The 18,215-nt window shown below is 50.4% G+C and overlaps 1 protein-coding gene across 1 annotated transcript in view; it reads right to left on the reverse strand.

Annotated features, from left to right (window-relative positions):
* The window catches only part of DIP2C (DIP2 disco-interacting protein 2 homolog C (Drosophila)), a 296,340-nt gene that overhangs the window by 99,514 nt on the left and 178,611 nt on the right, over nucleotides 1-18,215 (reverse strand). Inside the window, exons 12-18 of the mRNA XM_011991552.1 lie at nucleotides 14,546-14,669; nucleotides 14,069-14,178; nucleotides 13,794-13,896; nucleotides 11,800-11,864; nucleotides 8,825-8,918; nucleotides 8,310-8,429; nucleotides 6,983-7,097 (exon numbers count right to left, since the gene is read on the reverse strand). Coding sequence (XP_011846942.1) covers nucleotides 6,983-7,097; nucleotides 8,310-8,429; nucleotides 8,825-8,918; nucleotides 11,800-11,864; nucleotides 13,794-13,896; nucleotides 14,069-14,178; nucleotides 14,546-14,669 — 731 coding nt within the window. The remainder of the gene's footprint in view (nucleotides 1-6,982; nucleotides 7,098-8,309; nucleotides 8,430-8,824; nucleotides 8,919-11,799; nucleotides 11,865-13,793; nucleotides 13,897-14,068; nucleotides 14,179-14,545; nucleotides 14,670-18,215) is intronic.

An 18,215-nucleotide genomic window follows, 5' to 3' on the forward strand; every position in this document is an offset into this window, starting at 1 on the left:
CTGGAGCCATGCTTCTCTTACAGCCTGCAGAACTGTGAGCCAGAATCAACCTCTTCTCCTTATAGACTACCCAGTCTCACACATTCCTTTATAACAATGCAAACAGACCAACAAAAAGGAGAGAAGCAGGCCAGACCTCGCAATGTGGCCTCACAAGGAATGTACACTATGGCTTCCACCTAACCGTTTGCACTGTTGACTTGTCACAGCGTTTCCAGCCTCTGGAAACCATTCCATAAGCCTTGCCTGCATAACACCTTGAAGCAGCAGCTCCTCTAAATTTCGTGAACACATCCAGTTTGCTACTCCTGACCACAAGCAGAGCTCGGCCAGGCTCAGGACATTAACACAAAACAGATCAAGCAGTAAACAGGCCTTACCAGCCTCCAGCTCTAGGGCTTACCAGAGGAGCCGCACTGCACCTGCACCGCTTCAGTGCCGCCTGTTATTTGCTGAATCCCTGAGGCAAGTGAGTTAACGAGGGTCTTTTTCTTCATCTTACACGGGCTCTCTCCAGTCTAGTAATTCTCAGCTTAGCAACAGCAGCACATTTGGAGAACAAAGAGTTAAGCTGCAGACCCCTCCTCCCCCCAGCAATCTTCACACAGCCTGTCTTTGCAACAGATCACACAAAACACGCCTGTAGTCATGTAACTGTGGTAACGGCAGCAACACCTGCTGAATTCTTACTACGAACCAGGCGTGTTTTTAAGTGCTTTGTGTGTATGAACCCACTCAGTGCTCACACGGGCCTCTGAGGGGGCTACTGCTGTGATTCTCTTCTACAGACGAGGAGTCTGAAGGGGCTGAAGGTGAAGCCCCACCCACGTCACAAAGCTGGAGTGAGATGAGCACAGAGGAGGCCCCAGGCCGACCTTGGCCCCCGACAGAGCAGCACAGAGGAGGCCCCAGGCCGACCTTGGCCCCCGACAGAGCAGCACAGAGGAGGCCCCAGACCGACCTCGGCCCCCGACAGAGCGGGCACAGAGGAGGACCCAGGCCGGCCACACAGAGGAGGAACCAGGCCGACCACACAGAGGACCACCCAGGCCGACCTCACAGAGGAGGAACCAGGCCGGCCACACAGAGGAGGCCCCAGGCCGACCTCACAGAGGAGGACCCAGACCGACCTCGACCCCCGACAGAGCAGCACAGAGAAGGAAGGAGGTGGCGCTCATCCCACGCCTGCCGTTCCCCACGCTGGCCTCAAAGCACCTGCACAACGTTGCTTCTTTGGGAAGACGCATTCGGGTTCCAGACAAAATGAGAAGTTACCGGGAAGCTTGTCTGAGAGTGGAGGGTGTTCCCTTCCGAACTAGCAGCCAGAGCCCCGAGGAAGTGTCTTTTTAAAAAAAAAAACAGGGTAGCTGCTCTGGTCTTGAATCACCATTCACCACCAAAGGTTTTTCTTTTAGACGAATGTAAATCAGCCCTGATGAAGGTGCCTGGGCACACAGAACACAGAGCATGTCCTCTGCTTTCTTTCCTCCCTGGGCCACGCTTCAACAGCAGCAGAATGCCCTTACACACTCATAGTACCCGGTAAAAGTGCCCTTTAAAGGACAGGGAGCAAGTTAGCTTGTGAACTCATTTTAGCAGAAACAATATTTTTGGGAAACACTTCTGCACAAGGAGAAATTCAGTGAAAAACGTGCACGTACAACGTTCAGTGTAACAGACTTTCAAAACCACAACAGATAACGGAGGCTCTGATTTTTAACAGGAAAAAATACGACGTAAAAGCAGCCAGTGTATTAAGTTATGAGTTGATTTAATGTAACATTCTTCCTTTTCCCTAATAGCAGCAATGCATGCCCACGAAAAACAGCCCATTTTAAGAGCCGCGCAGCACAGTGAGCCGCCCATCTCCACCGCCTCGCCCGCCCTGTGTAGGGCAGCACAGTGAGCCGCCCATCTCCACTGCCTCGCCCGCCCTGCATAGCGCAGCACAGTGAGCCGCCCATCTCCACCGCCTCGCCCACCCTGCGTAGCGCAGCTGTTTTTGGCACTGAATATACTATTTACAGATACTTAATGTTTTGTTACCAAAAATGGGATCACACTATATAAACTTTTTTGCAAACTCTTTCTCATAAGCCTTGGACACCTTTCTGTTTCCAGGGGAGGTTACGGGCTGAAACTGGGGGGACCCTGTGGGGAGGCCCCTCCTCTGCTATTTTCTCACTGCACTGCGAACCTTTGCCAAAACAAACTTCTCATGTAATTCACCACAAAAACAGAACACACTGTCAAACGCAGGTGGTCGGGTGAAATTAAACAGGAAAACCCGGCTTGCTCTTCAATGCTGCCTAATTGTCACGCTCTGGTTCAGGTGATTTTCATCTCAAGACTATTCTATAGAGAATTTCAAAATTTTATCCCGCTTTTTAAGATAAAATTAGTTTATCTTGCTTTCCCTTACATGCTGGATTATGGAACTTGGGTCTGACTTTTCTGAGCAATCAGAAGTGCTCACTTTGGAACCACTTTGTCTCAGAGCTATGCTGTTTTCTCCTGTCTCATCCAGGCACCACCCGCACCCAGTGGGCACCAGACAGCACCCTTCTCCCTGTGGACACCTCTTCTTCGATTTTCTCCCAGCTAACTTCTAGCTTGGACACTTTCAAAAAATGGAAGATGGCTGTTGTGACAAGGGGGCAAAAGACAAGATTTTATCTTTTCTGGAATTACTGTTTCATTGTTTTACATGAATTTTTGTCTTTTGTTACTAAATTATCGGGATATCCAAATAATACTTTGTAGTTACAAAGCTAAAAATTATGCTTTTCAGTTCAATAAACATTTTCACAATGTAGCTTTAAGGAAATCAATTCTGTCACATCTACATTCTAGAGATGGTAACAGACTCAAATGGCAGGAGGTTTAGGGAGAGATGGTAACAGACTCAGACAGCAGGAGGTTAAGCGGATACTTGTAGCCAGGAAACAGTTTCCTGGTTTTTGCCTTGCAATTTGTCCTTTAAAAAATTTCTGATGAGTTTAGGCACCACAAACCCCTATTTCCCCAATATTTCCTACTCTAAAACTAATATCAGTAGAAGAGAAAACACAAAATATAACAGGACAATGACAGTTTTAAAGAGAAGAAAATACTTTAAATGCCTGGGTGAAAATACAGCTCACATAGGAAGACTGAGCAGACTTCACTAGAGCAGGTGATTTCCTGCCACCACTTGGCTGACACACGTGAACACAAGGGTGAAAACAGACACACACAAAGGCAGACACATTAACACAAACACGAAGACAGGCATACACAGGTGAAGACAGCCATGAAGAAAGGCAAGCATGCATGAACATGCATAGACACGCATGAACAGACATGCATAAAGACACGTGAACACAGACATGCCTAGACACAAGTGAACAGGCATGCCTAGACACACGTCTTTATACATGCATAGACACACGTGAACAGACACGTGAACAGACATGCCTAGGCACACGTGAACAGACATGCATAGACATGTGAACAGACATGCCTAGACACACGTCTTTATACATGCATAAAGACACATGTGAACACAGACACGTGAACAGACATGCCTAGACACACGTGAACAGACATGCCTAGACACACATCTTTATACATGCATAAAGACACACCTGAACACAGACACGTGAACACAGACGTGCCTAGACACACGTGAACACAGACATGCCTGAGGACAGGCACGTCTCCAGCCCTTGCCCCTTCAAGGTCTCCGACTCATGTTTTCAAAGACTCTCAACCACCCTACAATGAGTGCTGGTCATTTTTTGGCAACTGGCCTTTCTCTGAGGGGAGAACCGACTGTGTAAGTTCCAGCAGTGACCTGCCTCCAGTGCTGGGCAACCTGAGGGAGGGCCCAGTACCTGGAGCCCAGGTGCCAGGCTGCTCCCACATACCTTCCCATCGCCAGGGCTGCTGCTGGCTCCCGTGCGCCGCACTCCCCCACAACCCCTGACAGCCGCTGCTGGCTTCTGTACGCCGTGACCCCCTATCCCACCCCAACCCTTTCCCCATCACCGGGGCTGCTACTGCTCCCGAAAGCGCCCGTGCATCCTGCCTATTTATCAAGCGGGACACTGGAGGTTCCATCGATCCTGTGAGCCCTGAAACCTTCCAATGTGCTCTGTTTTGCATGACAGACATTCTATGTTGCTTGCAAGAGAGACATTAAGATACTCCACAGCTAGTAGGCTGTGGGCACCCTTGTCAGACCTGGGGCTCTTGAAGGCCCCGGCCCTTGACAGCCTGGAAGATCGACTCATAGCCCTGATGTCCACGCCCGGCCCTGCTGGCACCTGCAGCCCTGGGTGGCTTTCTTGTGAGTGCCTCAGCTTCTGATTTATCTACTCTTTTATGTTTTTTGTTTTTTTTGCAGAAGAGAATCACTAAGTGACACATATTCCAGAGAGGGCCAAAATTCTACAAATAGTAAGCAAATGCATCTGCAATTTTATCTGCATTCTACTGCAGATAATCGTTATCCTTTTTTAATTAAACGGACCGAAAGCCAAACAAGCAACCAGCTGCAACTCAGCATTGGAAGTTCAGTCTCTGCTTCGCTACCAGGAGCAGGGGCTGTCCCTGGAAGATGGTTCACACACAGAAGAGGCTGTCCCTGGAAGATGCTTAACACGCAGGACACAAATGCTTAGATCCCAACACAGAGGAAATGCCCATCCTAGAACCCCTTCAAATAGGCATAATCCATCCTCTACAGACCCTTCTCTGCAACAAAACAGGGGAATGTAGCACCTGTTTTTGTTCTTTAAAAAACAGAAGGAGTAAGTAAAACAAGAGCACTGTACTGCCTCCCATTCTGGACACGACGACATTTAAGAAAGCATTCATTTTGTTCTCACGCCAGAACCTGCAGGGAAGCCTTGCCAGACCTCACTTAAAGCAGCTTTATAGAACGTACGAAAGCCATTTTTCAGTTAATAACCTGGCCTCTGGCCTCTACTACGTGGAAAGTTCACCTCAAATCTTAAGACAGAGTACACTGAGTTCAGTCGCCGGCTCATTTTCCAAAAACACGCATCTGTCCCAACCCTTCTACAGCACACGATGGAAACCCCAGCACAGAGGGAAGTTTTCCTTCTGTTCACACATGCAGACAACAATGCAGAGAGGGGTGTGTTGGTGGAAATGCAAGTACAAGTGCTGCTTTCATCAAATTTATTCAAAAGTGACTTACACATCAGGGTAACGAAAGATACAGGTTCTAAGGACCAGCACTGGTTTCTCTCCTAAAGATTTTCACCACTGAGATAGAGTTGCTGCCTAATTCATCTCAGGCAATTAGGGAGTTGAAGCGCAATGGCCAGTTATACAGATTATTCTTTCGTAAAGCATGAGCATTTAACAGTTTCTGCATCATATGCATGATAACCACATAAAAAGACAGTCTTGATGAGACTGAGAATGACGGGCGGCAGGGAGAACTGGCACGGGAACACTCGGGGGGCTGCTGTTTGTTTTCAGGACACTGTCGTTCCTAATTCAACTTGGAATGCTAAAATCGTATCTTTTAATCCCTCTCGATCCTTCAATTTGTTGAGCCCAATCACGCCAATCAGAAAAGTGGCACACCCGAGAAGAGTGGCACACCCGAGAAGAGCACTGAAGCCAGCGCCAGGGAGGTAGCTCTGGAGACGGGCTGCTGTAACCCACGGTGGGCCGTGTCCAGAGACCACTCCTCCAGACACTGCACGGGGTACAGGCCGCAGCCGACCTGATGTATGTGCCCATGTGCACCACCGGGCGAGACAGTGGGAGGGAGACACATCCTGCTCTTGTTATTTCTGTTTGTGTCCCGGTCAATGCCTGCCCTTCCACAGTTTTGCCTATAATAATTTAAAAACCACACACTGCTATGGGAAGCCTGTTGCAAGTAGGCCTCCTGCACTCATCTACACTCCAGAGCTCACCTCACAAGAATGGAATGACCCTCCTCTTCCCCACCACTGGGAGTATTGCTGTGGACACGCTGCCCCAGACCCCCGCACCACACCTCCTTCTCTCTCGCCACACCTTCCTCTGGACCAGCCTTGGGTGGGCCGGTGACAGCCGACACAGGAACGCAGCTTCTCTGCAGGAGCCTGTTCTCGGCAGATGCTACAACAGCATAGTTAGGCCGTCAGTGGCACCTACGTCAACCAAGAAAAATGAAAACAAAAACCCAAACGCACACACGGCTCCATTTATGTAAAAGGCCAAGCGTGTGCCTAGCACGTGCATAAACACACGTGAGGTTTGGGCTTCACTTCTGGTGAATGACATGGGATTGTCAGAGCAAACTGTACAAGAGGCAACTTTCTGAATTTACCTACTTTAAATTTTACTTTCATTCACTCAAAAAATATGCATCAGGCATCAACTATACACCAGAGACAGACAATGAAAAAAATAAATATACCAGTAAATCCCACAGCACATGGAAGTCAGTAGCACTGCAAGAAAAGCAGGCTGATGAAAACGGACTCTATCCCACTCCAGATGAAACCAGAGGAAGGTGTGGTGAGAGAGGAGGTGGTGTGGTGCGGGGGTCTGGGGCAGCGTGCCCACAGCAATACTCCCAGTGGTGGGGAAGAGGAGGGTCATTCCATTCTTGTTTCCACGTACACGCACGTGGAAATCAGAGTAAATTCCTATCCCACCCCAGATGAAACCAGAGACTGACACACACGAGGAAATCGGAGTAAATTTCTGCCAACTGCAAGGACAGGATATTATGATTCCATGAGCCTCTAGACAGTTCCACTTATTAAGGAATTACGGTGAAACTGCAGAGAGTGATACATGTTTTTTAACGAATGAATCTGCATAAAAACAGAAATAAACTCACATTGAAAGGTTAGGTCCCGCTTTCACCCTCACCCTCAGCGTTCACCGTTAGGATTTCCTGATCTCCCTTCGCTGCTGAATCAGGACTGTCTCTAGGTTAGCTACGTAAATCGACAGGACCCAGTACCTCCGGATGGCCACAGTGAGGGCCTCTGGCGAGCTGGCACAAGGACAGATGACCTCCTGTCGAAGGCCTTTACTTTGGAAGACATTGAGAAATGCATCACAAGATGAAATAGACCCTAGAGTGAAAGAGGGACAATGGTCAGACAGCTGAAGCACTGTGATTGATTACAAAATCCCACCACAGAAAACCGTTCTGAAGGTGGGATTTAGGCACAATTGGATCTAGGCAGTATGGAAAAATATTTAATACAATTTTTTATGTTACACTGAAAGTGGTCATTCTCAAACAGAACTCAAGAATTTAAAGAACTCAACCTCCACATTTATGACCCCTTTTCTGACAGATAAACTTACTTTAGTAACTTTTCTGAGACTTGTTCCACTGTTTTCAGTATGGAAGTTCCAAGACAGGGGTAAATCTAAACCAAATGAAGAAAACTTTCCTCTCTATTAAATGATGAGGTCGAGGCATAATTATCAAGAACATACCTGCTAAACTATGTCCAAATATAGACATACTTTCCTTTATGCAAGATGTATTGTTTTGTAGAGTTATGGGTTAAAACAATTGTTTATTAAATTAGCTCAGGATTTTTGAAATTTTATATTTGAAAACTGTTTATAAAACCTGTTTATGAGTCTGCTTTTGTATATCTGGTATTAAAGGAGTTTATGCTGCTTTAACTTACAAACAAATGTTGCATATTTCATAAATGTGGTCAGAAACCTTTCATTAATTTCACTCTGCTTCTAAGTTTTATATACTTTTCTCACAAAAGCATGCTAGCTAGGTTCTCGTTTCAGTTGGCTGAAATATTTCTCAAGGTGTATTTATAGTATTCTGTGGAGCCACTAATTTACTTTATCTGAGTATTTTTGTTAGAGAAAATGATAATGAAATTACATGTAAAATGACAAATTAATTTACTGATCAAGAAAACTACTACAGACCATAAAGTACGAGCAGTCAAATATTTCCTGAATATTTCCTTATTACCTGCTTAGGGCTTACTTCATTTCATCCTCATGAAAGTTTATGACTTAAGCACCATTTTACAGGCAGGGAAACAGGGTCACCGAAGGAACTTTCTCTACAGAATCAAGACATCCTCTGAATCCCAGGGCTGTGGAGTCTACAAATGCCTGTCCTTATTAAGCCATCGTACCTCTCGGCCAGAGTGAGAGATACGGTTTGGTGATTTTAAGACAACTTCTTTACTAAGATAAGGATTAGAAAAAGAAAAATCAAAGTATAAAGAATGAAACCTGGGGAAAAAAAATAAAAAAAGACTCCCTAGCCTGCCTAGTTCCCACGGCTCCTCACTTACAGGGGTTCGCGCCGTCCGCCACAATCAGCATTCGCAGAGAGGAGAGGTTGATGTCTCTCTGATCTCTGTGTGCTACTAATGCCCAATGCATATCCCTGGATTTCACACACGCCACTTTTGCTAAAAGAAAAATAGAAATAGGTTAGTATGTGCCACCGTCAGATCGCCCCCTATTGAAAGAGAGAGATCATCGTGAGTGGTGGGGAAGGGTGAAGAATCACTGTCACCCAGCCCCTGTGAGCCTTGTTTTTTTTGTTTTTTAATACCAATCTCGGCTCACGGCAACCTCCTCCTTTTCCTGGGTTCAAGTGATTCTCCTGTTTCAACCTTCCAAGTAGCAAGGATTATAGGCATGCGCCCCCAGGCCCAGCTAATTTTTGTATTATTAGTAGAAACGGGGTTTCTCTATATTGGCCAGGGTGGTCTGGAACTCCTGACCTCAGGTGATCTACCCCCTTTGGCCTCCTAAAGTGCTGGGATTACAGGCGTGAGTCACTGCACCCCGCCAGACCCACCTTTGTACTGGCAGACCTTCTGGATCCAGGAGAGAGGGTTCACCTTCATCAGCGAGTACGGGATGCTGATCACATGCATCATGTTCATGACGCTCTGCAATCAACACAGGAACACGCAGGGTGAGCACGGAGGGGCACGCAGAGGAGCAGCTCTCAGCCAGTGGCAGGGACGCTAGGCCGCACGGAGGCAGGGGGAGCCCTCAGAGTGCTGCAGACACCAGGCCGCACAGCCCCTGGAGGCTCCTTAGGGTGGGGCTGGCAGGGACGGCAACTACAGAGGGGCATGGCAGAGGAGCAGCTCTCAGTGAGTGCCGTGGACACCAGGCCACATGGGGCCCCAGAGGAAGAAGGGGAGAGGAGGAGGAGGAGCCGCTCGCAGGAAGCACCACAGACGCCAGGCTGCATGGGCCCCCAGGGAAGGAGGAGCAGCAGCTCTCAGGGAGCACCACAGACACCAGGCTGCACGGGGCCGGAGGAGGAGCAGTCGCACAGGACCCTGGAGGCTCTTTAGGGCGGGGAGGGCGGGGACGGCTGGTCTGCATGAGCGTGGCACGGTCGGGTCTGGGTGTAATCCTTTAAAGTATGTCCATGGGAAAGCGACTCCCAAGGTCTCCCTTGAACTCCACTGCTTTCCCTAAACTACTGCTGACAGAATTAAATAATTTAAGTCCAAATCCTTTTTAAGATGAAACCTTTGGTGAAGTATCGCCATTTTCAACAGCCTTTCATATCCTCGAAGCCTAATTCTTCCTAGTGTGTTACGCTAACTTTTATTTTGCAGAACCCGTCTTGAGAACTGTACGCTGCTCTGAAACGCGGGGCTGAGGGAAGCTCACATTCTGGCTCTGGCCAGGCCTTGCTGCAGCAGATTGCGACTCCTGACAAAAATAAACTAGGACACACTGGCTAGTACCTGTACGCTGCTGCATGCTGCTGCACGCTGAGGCTGGGACTCACACATGCCTCACGCCACAGCAGTCAGACCAGGCACCACCTGGCGGGCTGTGCAGTGGGCTAGGATCCTTGCAGTCTTGTAGGCTACGGGATGGGGGCAGACAAGAGGGCACAGACCCCTCCGCAGAGCCACTGGCTCGATTCAGGAAGCTCCAGATGAAAACGGAAAGACAACGTGTGCCTTCCCTCCTCAGAGCTCCACCGACTCCCTCCCCACTCTGTGCTGGGGTTTGTGAGGGCATCTTAAAAGCTGCTGCTGTCTGCTCAGAGACCTCGCCTTAGATGCGACAGTGGAGAGACTCACACCCGCCAGGGCTGCCGGCTGTACCCCAGAGCACAGAGCGGGCAGGCTGGTACCACCAGCGGGAGACCCTCAGAGAGGCGGCCCCACAACGATGCCTCGAAAGCAGGGCTGTGCAGACAACGCCACAGCCAGAAACTCGGGGGTTCTAATGACGAGAGTGACTAACAGCAACAGTGACGTAGCTATCTGTTCTTTAGGACCTGATCATTGAATCATGTGTCAAACGTGTAGGTGGAGTGGGTGCTTAAACTTTAGGCCACATAATTCTCACACCAGCCACGTCAAATAGGATTGTTGTTCCCATTCACAGATAGGAAAACTGAGGTTCAGATTTGAGAAGGGACTTAGACGCACGTGTGATATGCCTGAGTCACAAAGCTAAGAAAGGAAGGGCTGAGACACAAGCCCAGGTCCTCCAACCCCAAAGCCGGGCTCCCCACTGCACCAGCACAGGATGGTTCTGGGACCGGGACCACACTGCTCCACTTTATCCCAGGTCCTCCAGTCCCAAAGCCAGGCTCCCCACTGCACCAGCACAGGATGGTTCTGGGACCACGCTGCTCCATCTCATCCCAGGTCCTCCAGTCCCAAAGCCAGGCTCCCCACTGCACCAGCACAGGATGGTTCTGGGACCACGCTGCTCCATCTCACCCCCTAATAGCATCAGACTTGAGAGATGACCCACATGTATCACAGAAGGCAGCCAGGTGGGCTGCTCTGGAGCCACAGATATTTGGTCTAGGAAATGCTTGCCGGCTCCTTTTCACATGAATTCTGGTCCACTGAGAAACGGCAAATCCTGTATTCATATGCCCATCACTCATGTGACAACTACTAGAATTTTCTACCACCAAAAGGTAAGAAGCTTCAGCATAAGAAATTATTCAAAAGAAAAATTAGTGAAAATTACCACATTCGAAACAGATGGGGGGGAGCATCTAAGCAGTCACGCTCCACGTAGCTTTTAAGTGCCAAGCCTGCCTTAAACAAATAAGGTTTCTTCCCCATAAGAAGTGCCCAAGCCCGGCACTGTCATCCAGGGCACCCGTGACTGTGAGACAATCATTTCCCTGCAACACACACTGATTGCCATCCTCAAAGGCAAATCTGTAAACTACTTTTCCCCGCAGAGTAACACAACAGCAGGCCCCACTGACTCAAGAAGTAACAGGAACATGCAGCTAACCAGATGTCCGGGACAGTGATCCACACACCAACCAACCTTTGATGTTACGCTAAGATACTGAATGCCAAAAGCGTGGGAAGGAAGATAATGATCTGCACGTGAGCCCTGGAAGGCTGTTTTCAGCAGCTGTAACCTCAATCCACGTGTCCAAGACCCTCACACCAGTGGCTGCTGAAACAACTGGCTTTGTGGTGCAGTCGTGAACCACGTTAGTGGACAACATCGGTCTTCTAAACAGTAATGATTTTCTCTTCACAGCGTGGGAGGAAGCAGCTTGCCCAAGCGAAACGTATGCACACCTAGGCATTTGTATTCCGACACCCAGCACACTCCTGTGTGGACAGGCTGGGCAGAGGGGGGACTCCTGTGTGGACAGGCTGGGCGGAGGGGGGACTCCTGTGTGGGACAGGCTGGGTTGAGGGGGGGACTCCTGTGTGGACAGGCTGGGCGCGGGGGGGGACTCCTGTGTGGACAGGCTGGGTTGGGGGGGGACTCCTGTGTGGACAGACGCGGCCAGGGGACCTCACTTACTGTCAGGATGCCATGCCAGAGCCCGACGTCTTTCTTGAAGTCCAGCACATTCACGATGGTTTCAGCTGCACAAAAGAGGGAGTCAGGAGATTCTTTCTTAGGACAGGACAGCAACAGACCAAAATGCAAAGAAAATCCAACACTGCATCGCAGGAAATAACAGATCTTGGAAAAATCCCATTTTGCTGCATCTTGGTGGAAATTCTGCAGACCCGTTTGAGTGCCGGTCACCCTGGAGTTTCTAGACAGATATCCTGACACACGAGTGAGCAGCGTTAGCTCTCCAGGCTGCGCCTTAAAACACAGTGTTCCTTCTCTTTTTATATATTTCCCCCTCCCTGCCTTGTTCTTTAAAAGATTTCTTTTCACTTCCTCACGAGTCTCCCAGGAAAGGAAGCTTTGCAGCTGGAGAGCCCTGTGTGCACAGAGGAGGTGGATTTTTGGCAACACGGGGACCTACGCAGCTCTACCGGAAATCTCCAAGGTTGGAGTTGCAATAAAACAAGGAGGCACTGGCATTTGGAGGACAGGGAGGGAAATCTATTCGATGACTATGGGGGAGGGCTCTAAAAAGGTGCTAAAAGCTCGTGCTTGATGAGGATTACTATCACAGAGCACCCTGGCCGAGAACAGGCCCAGCTTTCTCTGGAAGTCACCTGGCCCCCCGAGGTCAGTAGCTGCCTGCACATGACTCAGTCTCCCCGTCCAAAGGCTGAAGTGTGGAGGGTAACAGACAGAGGGGCTTTCACAACACACGGCCCAAGGAGACAACCCAAGTTCCTTTTGAAAAAAGTGAAGCAAGGAGGGAATGTATCTATTCCCTCCCCAAGAGTGACCGCCCTGGACCTTGGAGGTGTTATCAGGGCGAGGAGCAGGGGGCAATGCACCCCCAGGTGTGGAAAGTCCACGGCTAAACATCAGAACACCCGCGAGACACGTGCGTTGTTTTTAAAAGGGAGATGATGAGGATGGGGAGAGAATAAAAATAGTAGAAAAAGTGTTTCATTCCACAGCGGAGTGGCAGATGCCACTGTGGCTTCGTCAGGTTCCAGAAAGAGATGCCAGGCGGGGTGCACACTGCAGCTGTCCTGTCAGGGGGTCTCAGGGGGTCTCTGCAGGGGGTCTCAAGGGGCCTCAGGGCATCCCAAGGGCTCTCGAGGTCATTGGGGGTTCTCTGGGGGTTCTGAAGGGGTCTCAAAGGGCCTCAGGGCATATCACAGTGTCTCAGAACATCTCAGGAGGCTTCAGGGGATCTCAGTAGGACTCAGGGCACCCATGCGGGAGTCTCTGGGGGTCCCCGGGATCTGCTTGCACCCTCCCCTCTCTGTGCCATTTCAGCGCGGTTGCCACGGTTCCCTCCACTCACTTCCCCTCTTTGCCTCCTATATCGGCCCACCCGCGGGAAGGAAAACACATAACCACCACCAATTCTTCACCGCAGCAGCAGAGACCTGCCGAGACTGACTCAACCGGGAGGGCGGGCGGACACACGGATGTTTTCCTTAAAACTAAAGATACGCTCATGTGCACCCGGGATGAAGCTCCATGGCGTTCACGGCGTCTCCCCAAATCCACATGCTGAAGCCCCGGGCCCCAGCATGGCTGCGTGTGGAGAGCGCGCCTTGCAGGAGGTCAATTCGCGTTCAGTGGGGTCGTAGGGATGGGCGCCTAACCGCACATCTTACACCTCCTATGAGAAGCCGGGAAGAGACCCCCACTGGGAACTGCCCAAGGGCACGCTGACCTCAGACCTCCGCGCTGTGCAGACGTAAATGTCTGTGTTGAAGCCGCCCCGTCTGTGGTATTTTGCTATGGCAGGCTGAGCTGATATCCTAACTCAGCAATAAGTGAATGTCAGCGGAGCTGGGCACAAATGTCACACTATTTCTACAGCTACTCATGGGAAGGACGTGGTCTTCGTGTCAGGTGTCCCGGTTAGAACCAGTGTCCCGGTTAGAACCAGGGTCCCCAGGAGTCGGGGTCTGGCACCCCACCTTCCGTGTAGCCGCACGCCTGCGTCAGGGCCTGGCAGTGTGTCAGCAGCGCAGTCCTCGTCACCGTCACACCCAGCACGCTGCCGTCCTTACACGTCTTGTACTGAAACGAGACAGAAAGCATGAGGGAGGTGGGGCTGGGAGGTCACGGCAGCTTTTCTGGTTACTTGAGGTCTCCGAGTTCCTGAATTTTGGCGCTCGAGCAACCGTCGGAAAGACACATTAATTCCCAAGGCCACACTCAGGGCCAGTGGAGGCGGCCGAGGCTGACTCACCTCAATATACGCAGTGTCGTTATTGGCGTCTTTAATGTGTGGGAACCAGTCTCGGGGTGGTTTGGAGAGATGTTTCGACTCTGTGACAAACCACAGCAGCTTTGGCCAACCTTGGAAATAAACGACAAGTTCCTTTTAAATGTTACTCAGAAAGTAGGCCTGCAGAATTTCTCTCCATTCATGTGCTACCCTTTCAAACTCATCAACTAGATTGAATCTCTGGTGTTTCCAGATTTCATGAGATCTAAGACATGAACAGAAGAGCACCCAAGCCTCCACCATGCATTACCTTCATGTCACCCCACGGGCCGGCACCCCGGCTGTGTCATCGGGGACGTGAACGCGTGAAAAGTTGTGGGTCCACAACTGACGTTTCATTCCACAGAGGATTGAAACCGAGGCGGGGTGACGTATTCCCGCACCCGTCTTCTGACAAAGGATGTGGGCATGCGAGCTCTCGGAGCCTCAGTGGCATACCTTTAAACTGTGGGATCTCTCCTGTTGGGCTTTTTGGAAGTCCTTTATGGCAGGCGTCACTAGTCAAGGCTACGGTAACACCACAGCTTCCAAGCAAAAAACCTATTTGCTGGCTCCCTGCGTCCTGAGAGGGCAACAGAGAGAGAGGGGTTGAGAATCCATGACCCGCCCTGCTCCGCCCGGCCTTCGGCCCTCCCCTCCAGGGTTCGCACGGACCCTGGAGTCTGCAGAACGGGCATCCAACCCCAGCCCTGCTGCTTGGCATCTGTGGGACCCCGAACAGGTGAGCTGGCATGGCCTCAGTGTCCTCACGGGTAAAACAGGGACAGAAAGAACGGCGTCTCCCAGGTTTGTTGAGAATAAATTGGAAGAGCGTATGGAAAGTGCTCAGTGCAGGGCTGGTGCTCAGCGGGTCACATTAAGAGGCTGCTGTTACAGTTCCCTCCGATTCCATAAGACTCTGATCATAGGACACAATTACTGTAGAGAACAGACAGGGTCTGAAAAAACACTTCTACTAACACACTAACACCAAGTGCCGGATCTTTGAAACATTCAAAGACCAAAGGCACGGAAGGCACACCTGGCATGGGTGCCAGGCAGGGAACCTCAGCCAGAGGAAGGAAGACCTAGGTCACCTTCTCACCCTGAACAGCTCGGTCTCAGCGAAATAACTGAAGCTTGCTGAAACGGGCCACTGCTGTGCAGCCGCACCGGAGACACCAGGTACAGGTGGCTCCAGGCTGCCAGCTCCAGTTTGGAAGGTCAGACCTGAGCAGACCACGCCAGTCCTCACTCCTGTCCATCTGCCCAAAGGCAGCCAAGGCACTCACGTCACTCTCTCTACACCTGCCAGCTGTGCCAGCTGTGTGGGTTTTCCATTATTTCATTCATAAAATAAACCGAAAGCTCCAAAACAGCCAAGGTTCCAGGAACTAAAAATACCACATTGTAGTGAGCAAGTCCCCGTCTTCACTCCCCAGATGGCTCAGCGTGGACGCCCCCCTCCCCCGCATGGACCCTACACGGCCCGGTTGCTGTCGGTGATCAGAGGCCTGGCTGTGGATCTTCCCACCTGTTTCCCCGAAAACGGGAGAACATGAGCTGAAGAGTGATGCTTTCACCTGGGTAAATCAGGCAGCATTAAAATTTCAAAGCTGTAGTCTCTTGAGTGTCTAGTACTTTTCTTACTGTAGATTTAAATCTGCAGTGAAAACGCCTCTCTGTGGAATTTTCACGGTGCAACAGCCGAACGGGCCAACTAGCACACGCAACAGCCGAACGGGCCAACTAGCACACACAACAGCCGAACGGGCCAACTAGCACACACAACGCAGCTCCCCAAGGAATTTTCACGGAGCAACAGCCAAACGGGCCAACTAGCACACACAACGCAGCTCCCTGAGGTCTGGTCGTCAGGAGCTCGGCGGACAGACGGAACCCGCCTCGGGGACGTCTTGGGGTGCTTTTCCCACACGCGGTGCTTGCTCAAGGAAAGCCCTAATCAGTTACTTTAATGTGAATGTGAACATGACATTAGCAAACGTCCCAACTCTGCAGAGGTAAGGGGCAGAGGTGGGGCGACATTAGCTTCCACAGCGGGAAGGCAGCTCTGCGGAGCCAGAAAGTGCCGGGCCGAGGCAGGAGCACATGCGTGACGGTCACGAGACGGAGGAACGGCTGAGGCCAGTCGCTCATGGCTGTGGGTGGAATGCTGAACTCAGGCCAGGAGCCAACCTTTTCCTAAACCCTGCCCTGGTAATGTCTGCCCATGATTTAATATCCCAAATGATAAAATCATACACATAACAAGACTCCCTAAGAAATAAGAGACTGAAAACCACAGGAGCAGCAGGCCTGGGAGGATGCGGCTACGGTTCAGCCGAGGTGAGGCTGGGCCTGCTGCTCCTCAGCATGTGTAGAGCGCCCTGCCGCCCCATCAGACGCCAGCCCTCAGCACAGCTCTGCTCAGCCCCGGCCAGTGCACTCAGAACAGCACTTACCATGTCTCACCCTACACACCTGTGTGGGAGGAAACCCGTGCAGCCTTCAACACACAGACGTGCCCACATACACATGCACACACACACGGATGCGCACACACTCAACAGTCACACTCACATGTGCCCATGCATACACACGTGCCCAGTGTCCCCTCTCACATGTGCCCATGCATACACACGTGCCCACACTCAACACTCACACACATGTGCCCACACACACACGCATACACACTCAACAAAGAAAGGGATCGGACAGGTGGACCCCGCACACAGCACCAGAAGCAAAGGGCTGCAGGTCCTCGGTGGGCCTCACGGCCTCCGCAGCTGACCCACGGATGGGACCTGGCTGCGCCTGGACTAGTGGCTTTCTTCACTCACAGGCCTTAGTTCTCTGTCCTTGGAAAGGTGATGTCAGCCTCATCTGGCTGGATCTGAGGCCAACTCCGGGAAACAGGTGCTACATCTCAGGAAAGTGTGAATAAAAAGAATCCTCCCGGGGCAGAGCTTGCAGTGAGCAGAGATTACGCCACTGCACTCCAGCCTGGGTGACAGGGCAATACTCCGTCTCAGGGAAAAAAAAAAAAAAAAGAATCCTCCCAAGATGTGTTCAGAAAACTGGGTTCTCATTAGGGCCTTTATTCGAAGATACTTCTAATGGCTGTAGGACTGGCAGATGGAAGAAATATTAGGGTTCACATACTTATCACTACACAAATATGCTCATCTGACCCCACTTTGACTTGCACCACAGCCAACAGATTCTTTCAGTTAAAAATAAGAAAAGTTCTCTAAGACCAACAAACTGCTACACTCTAAAGGCACACTTCTCAAAGGATGGCACCCAAATGGCCAACAGGTCCATGAAAAGGTGCTCAACATCACTAATCATCAGGGAAATGCAAATTAACCACAGGGAAGCCAGGCAAGATGGCTCAACGCTTGTAATCCCAGCACTTTGGTTGGCCACGGCAGGCAGATCACTTGACGTCAGGAGTTCAAGACCAGCCTGGCCAGCATGGCTAAACCCCATCTCTAGTAAAAATACAAAAATTAGCCGGGTGTCATGGTGCGCACCTATAATCCCAGCTACTCAGGAGGCTGAGGCAGGAGAATAGCTTGAACCCAGGAGGTGGAGGTTGCAGTGAGCAGAGATCATATCACTGCACTCCAGCCTGGGTGACAGAGCATGACTGTTTAAAAAACAAAACAAAACAAAACAAAAAAAGCCACAAGACTACATCACCTCACATTGCTTGCATTGGTTACAATGGCATTTATCAAAAAGAGGAAAAATACCTGTTGATGAGGATGCAGAGAAAAGAAAACCCTTGCATGCTATTGGTGGTAATGCAAATTAGCCCAGCCATTATGGAAAACGGTATGGAGATTTCTCAAAAACCTAAAAACAGAGCTACCATATGATCCAGTAATCTTGCTACTGGGTATTTGGCCAAAGGAACTGAAACTGATCAGGAATCCAGGAGATTATCTGCATGCCTACCTTCACTGAAGTGTTATCCACAAGCGCCAAGACGACGAATCGACCTCAGTGCCCAAAGACCCACGAATGGATGCAGAGCAGGCCGACCCGGCACACTGGGTGCTATTCAGCCTTCAGAGAGGAGGCAAGCCGGCCGTGTGCTGAACCGGAAGGACATTACACCACA

This window comes from Mandrillus leucophaeus, unplaced genomic scaffold, assembly GCF_000951045.1.
Source record: "Mandrillus leucophaeus isolate KB7577 unplaced genomic scaffold, Mleu.le_1.0 Scaffold399, whole genome shotgun sequence".
Lineage (NCBI taxonomy): Eukaryota > Metazoa > Chordata > Mammalia > Primates > Cercopithecidae > Mandrillus > Mandrillus leucophaeus.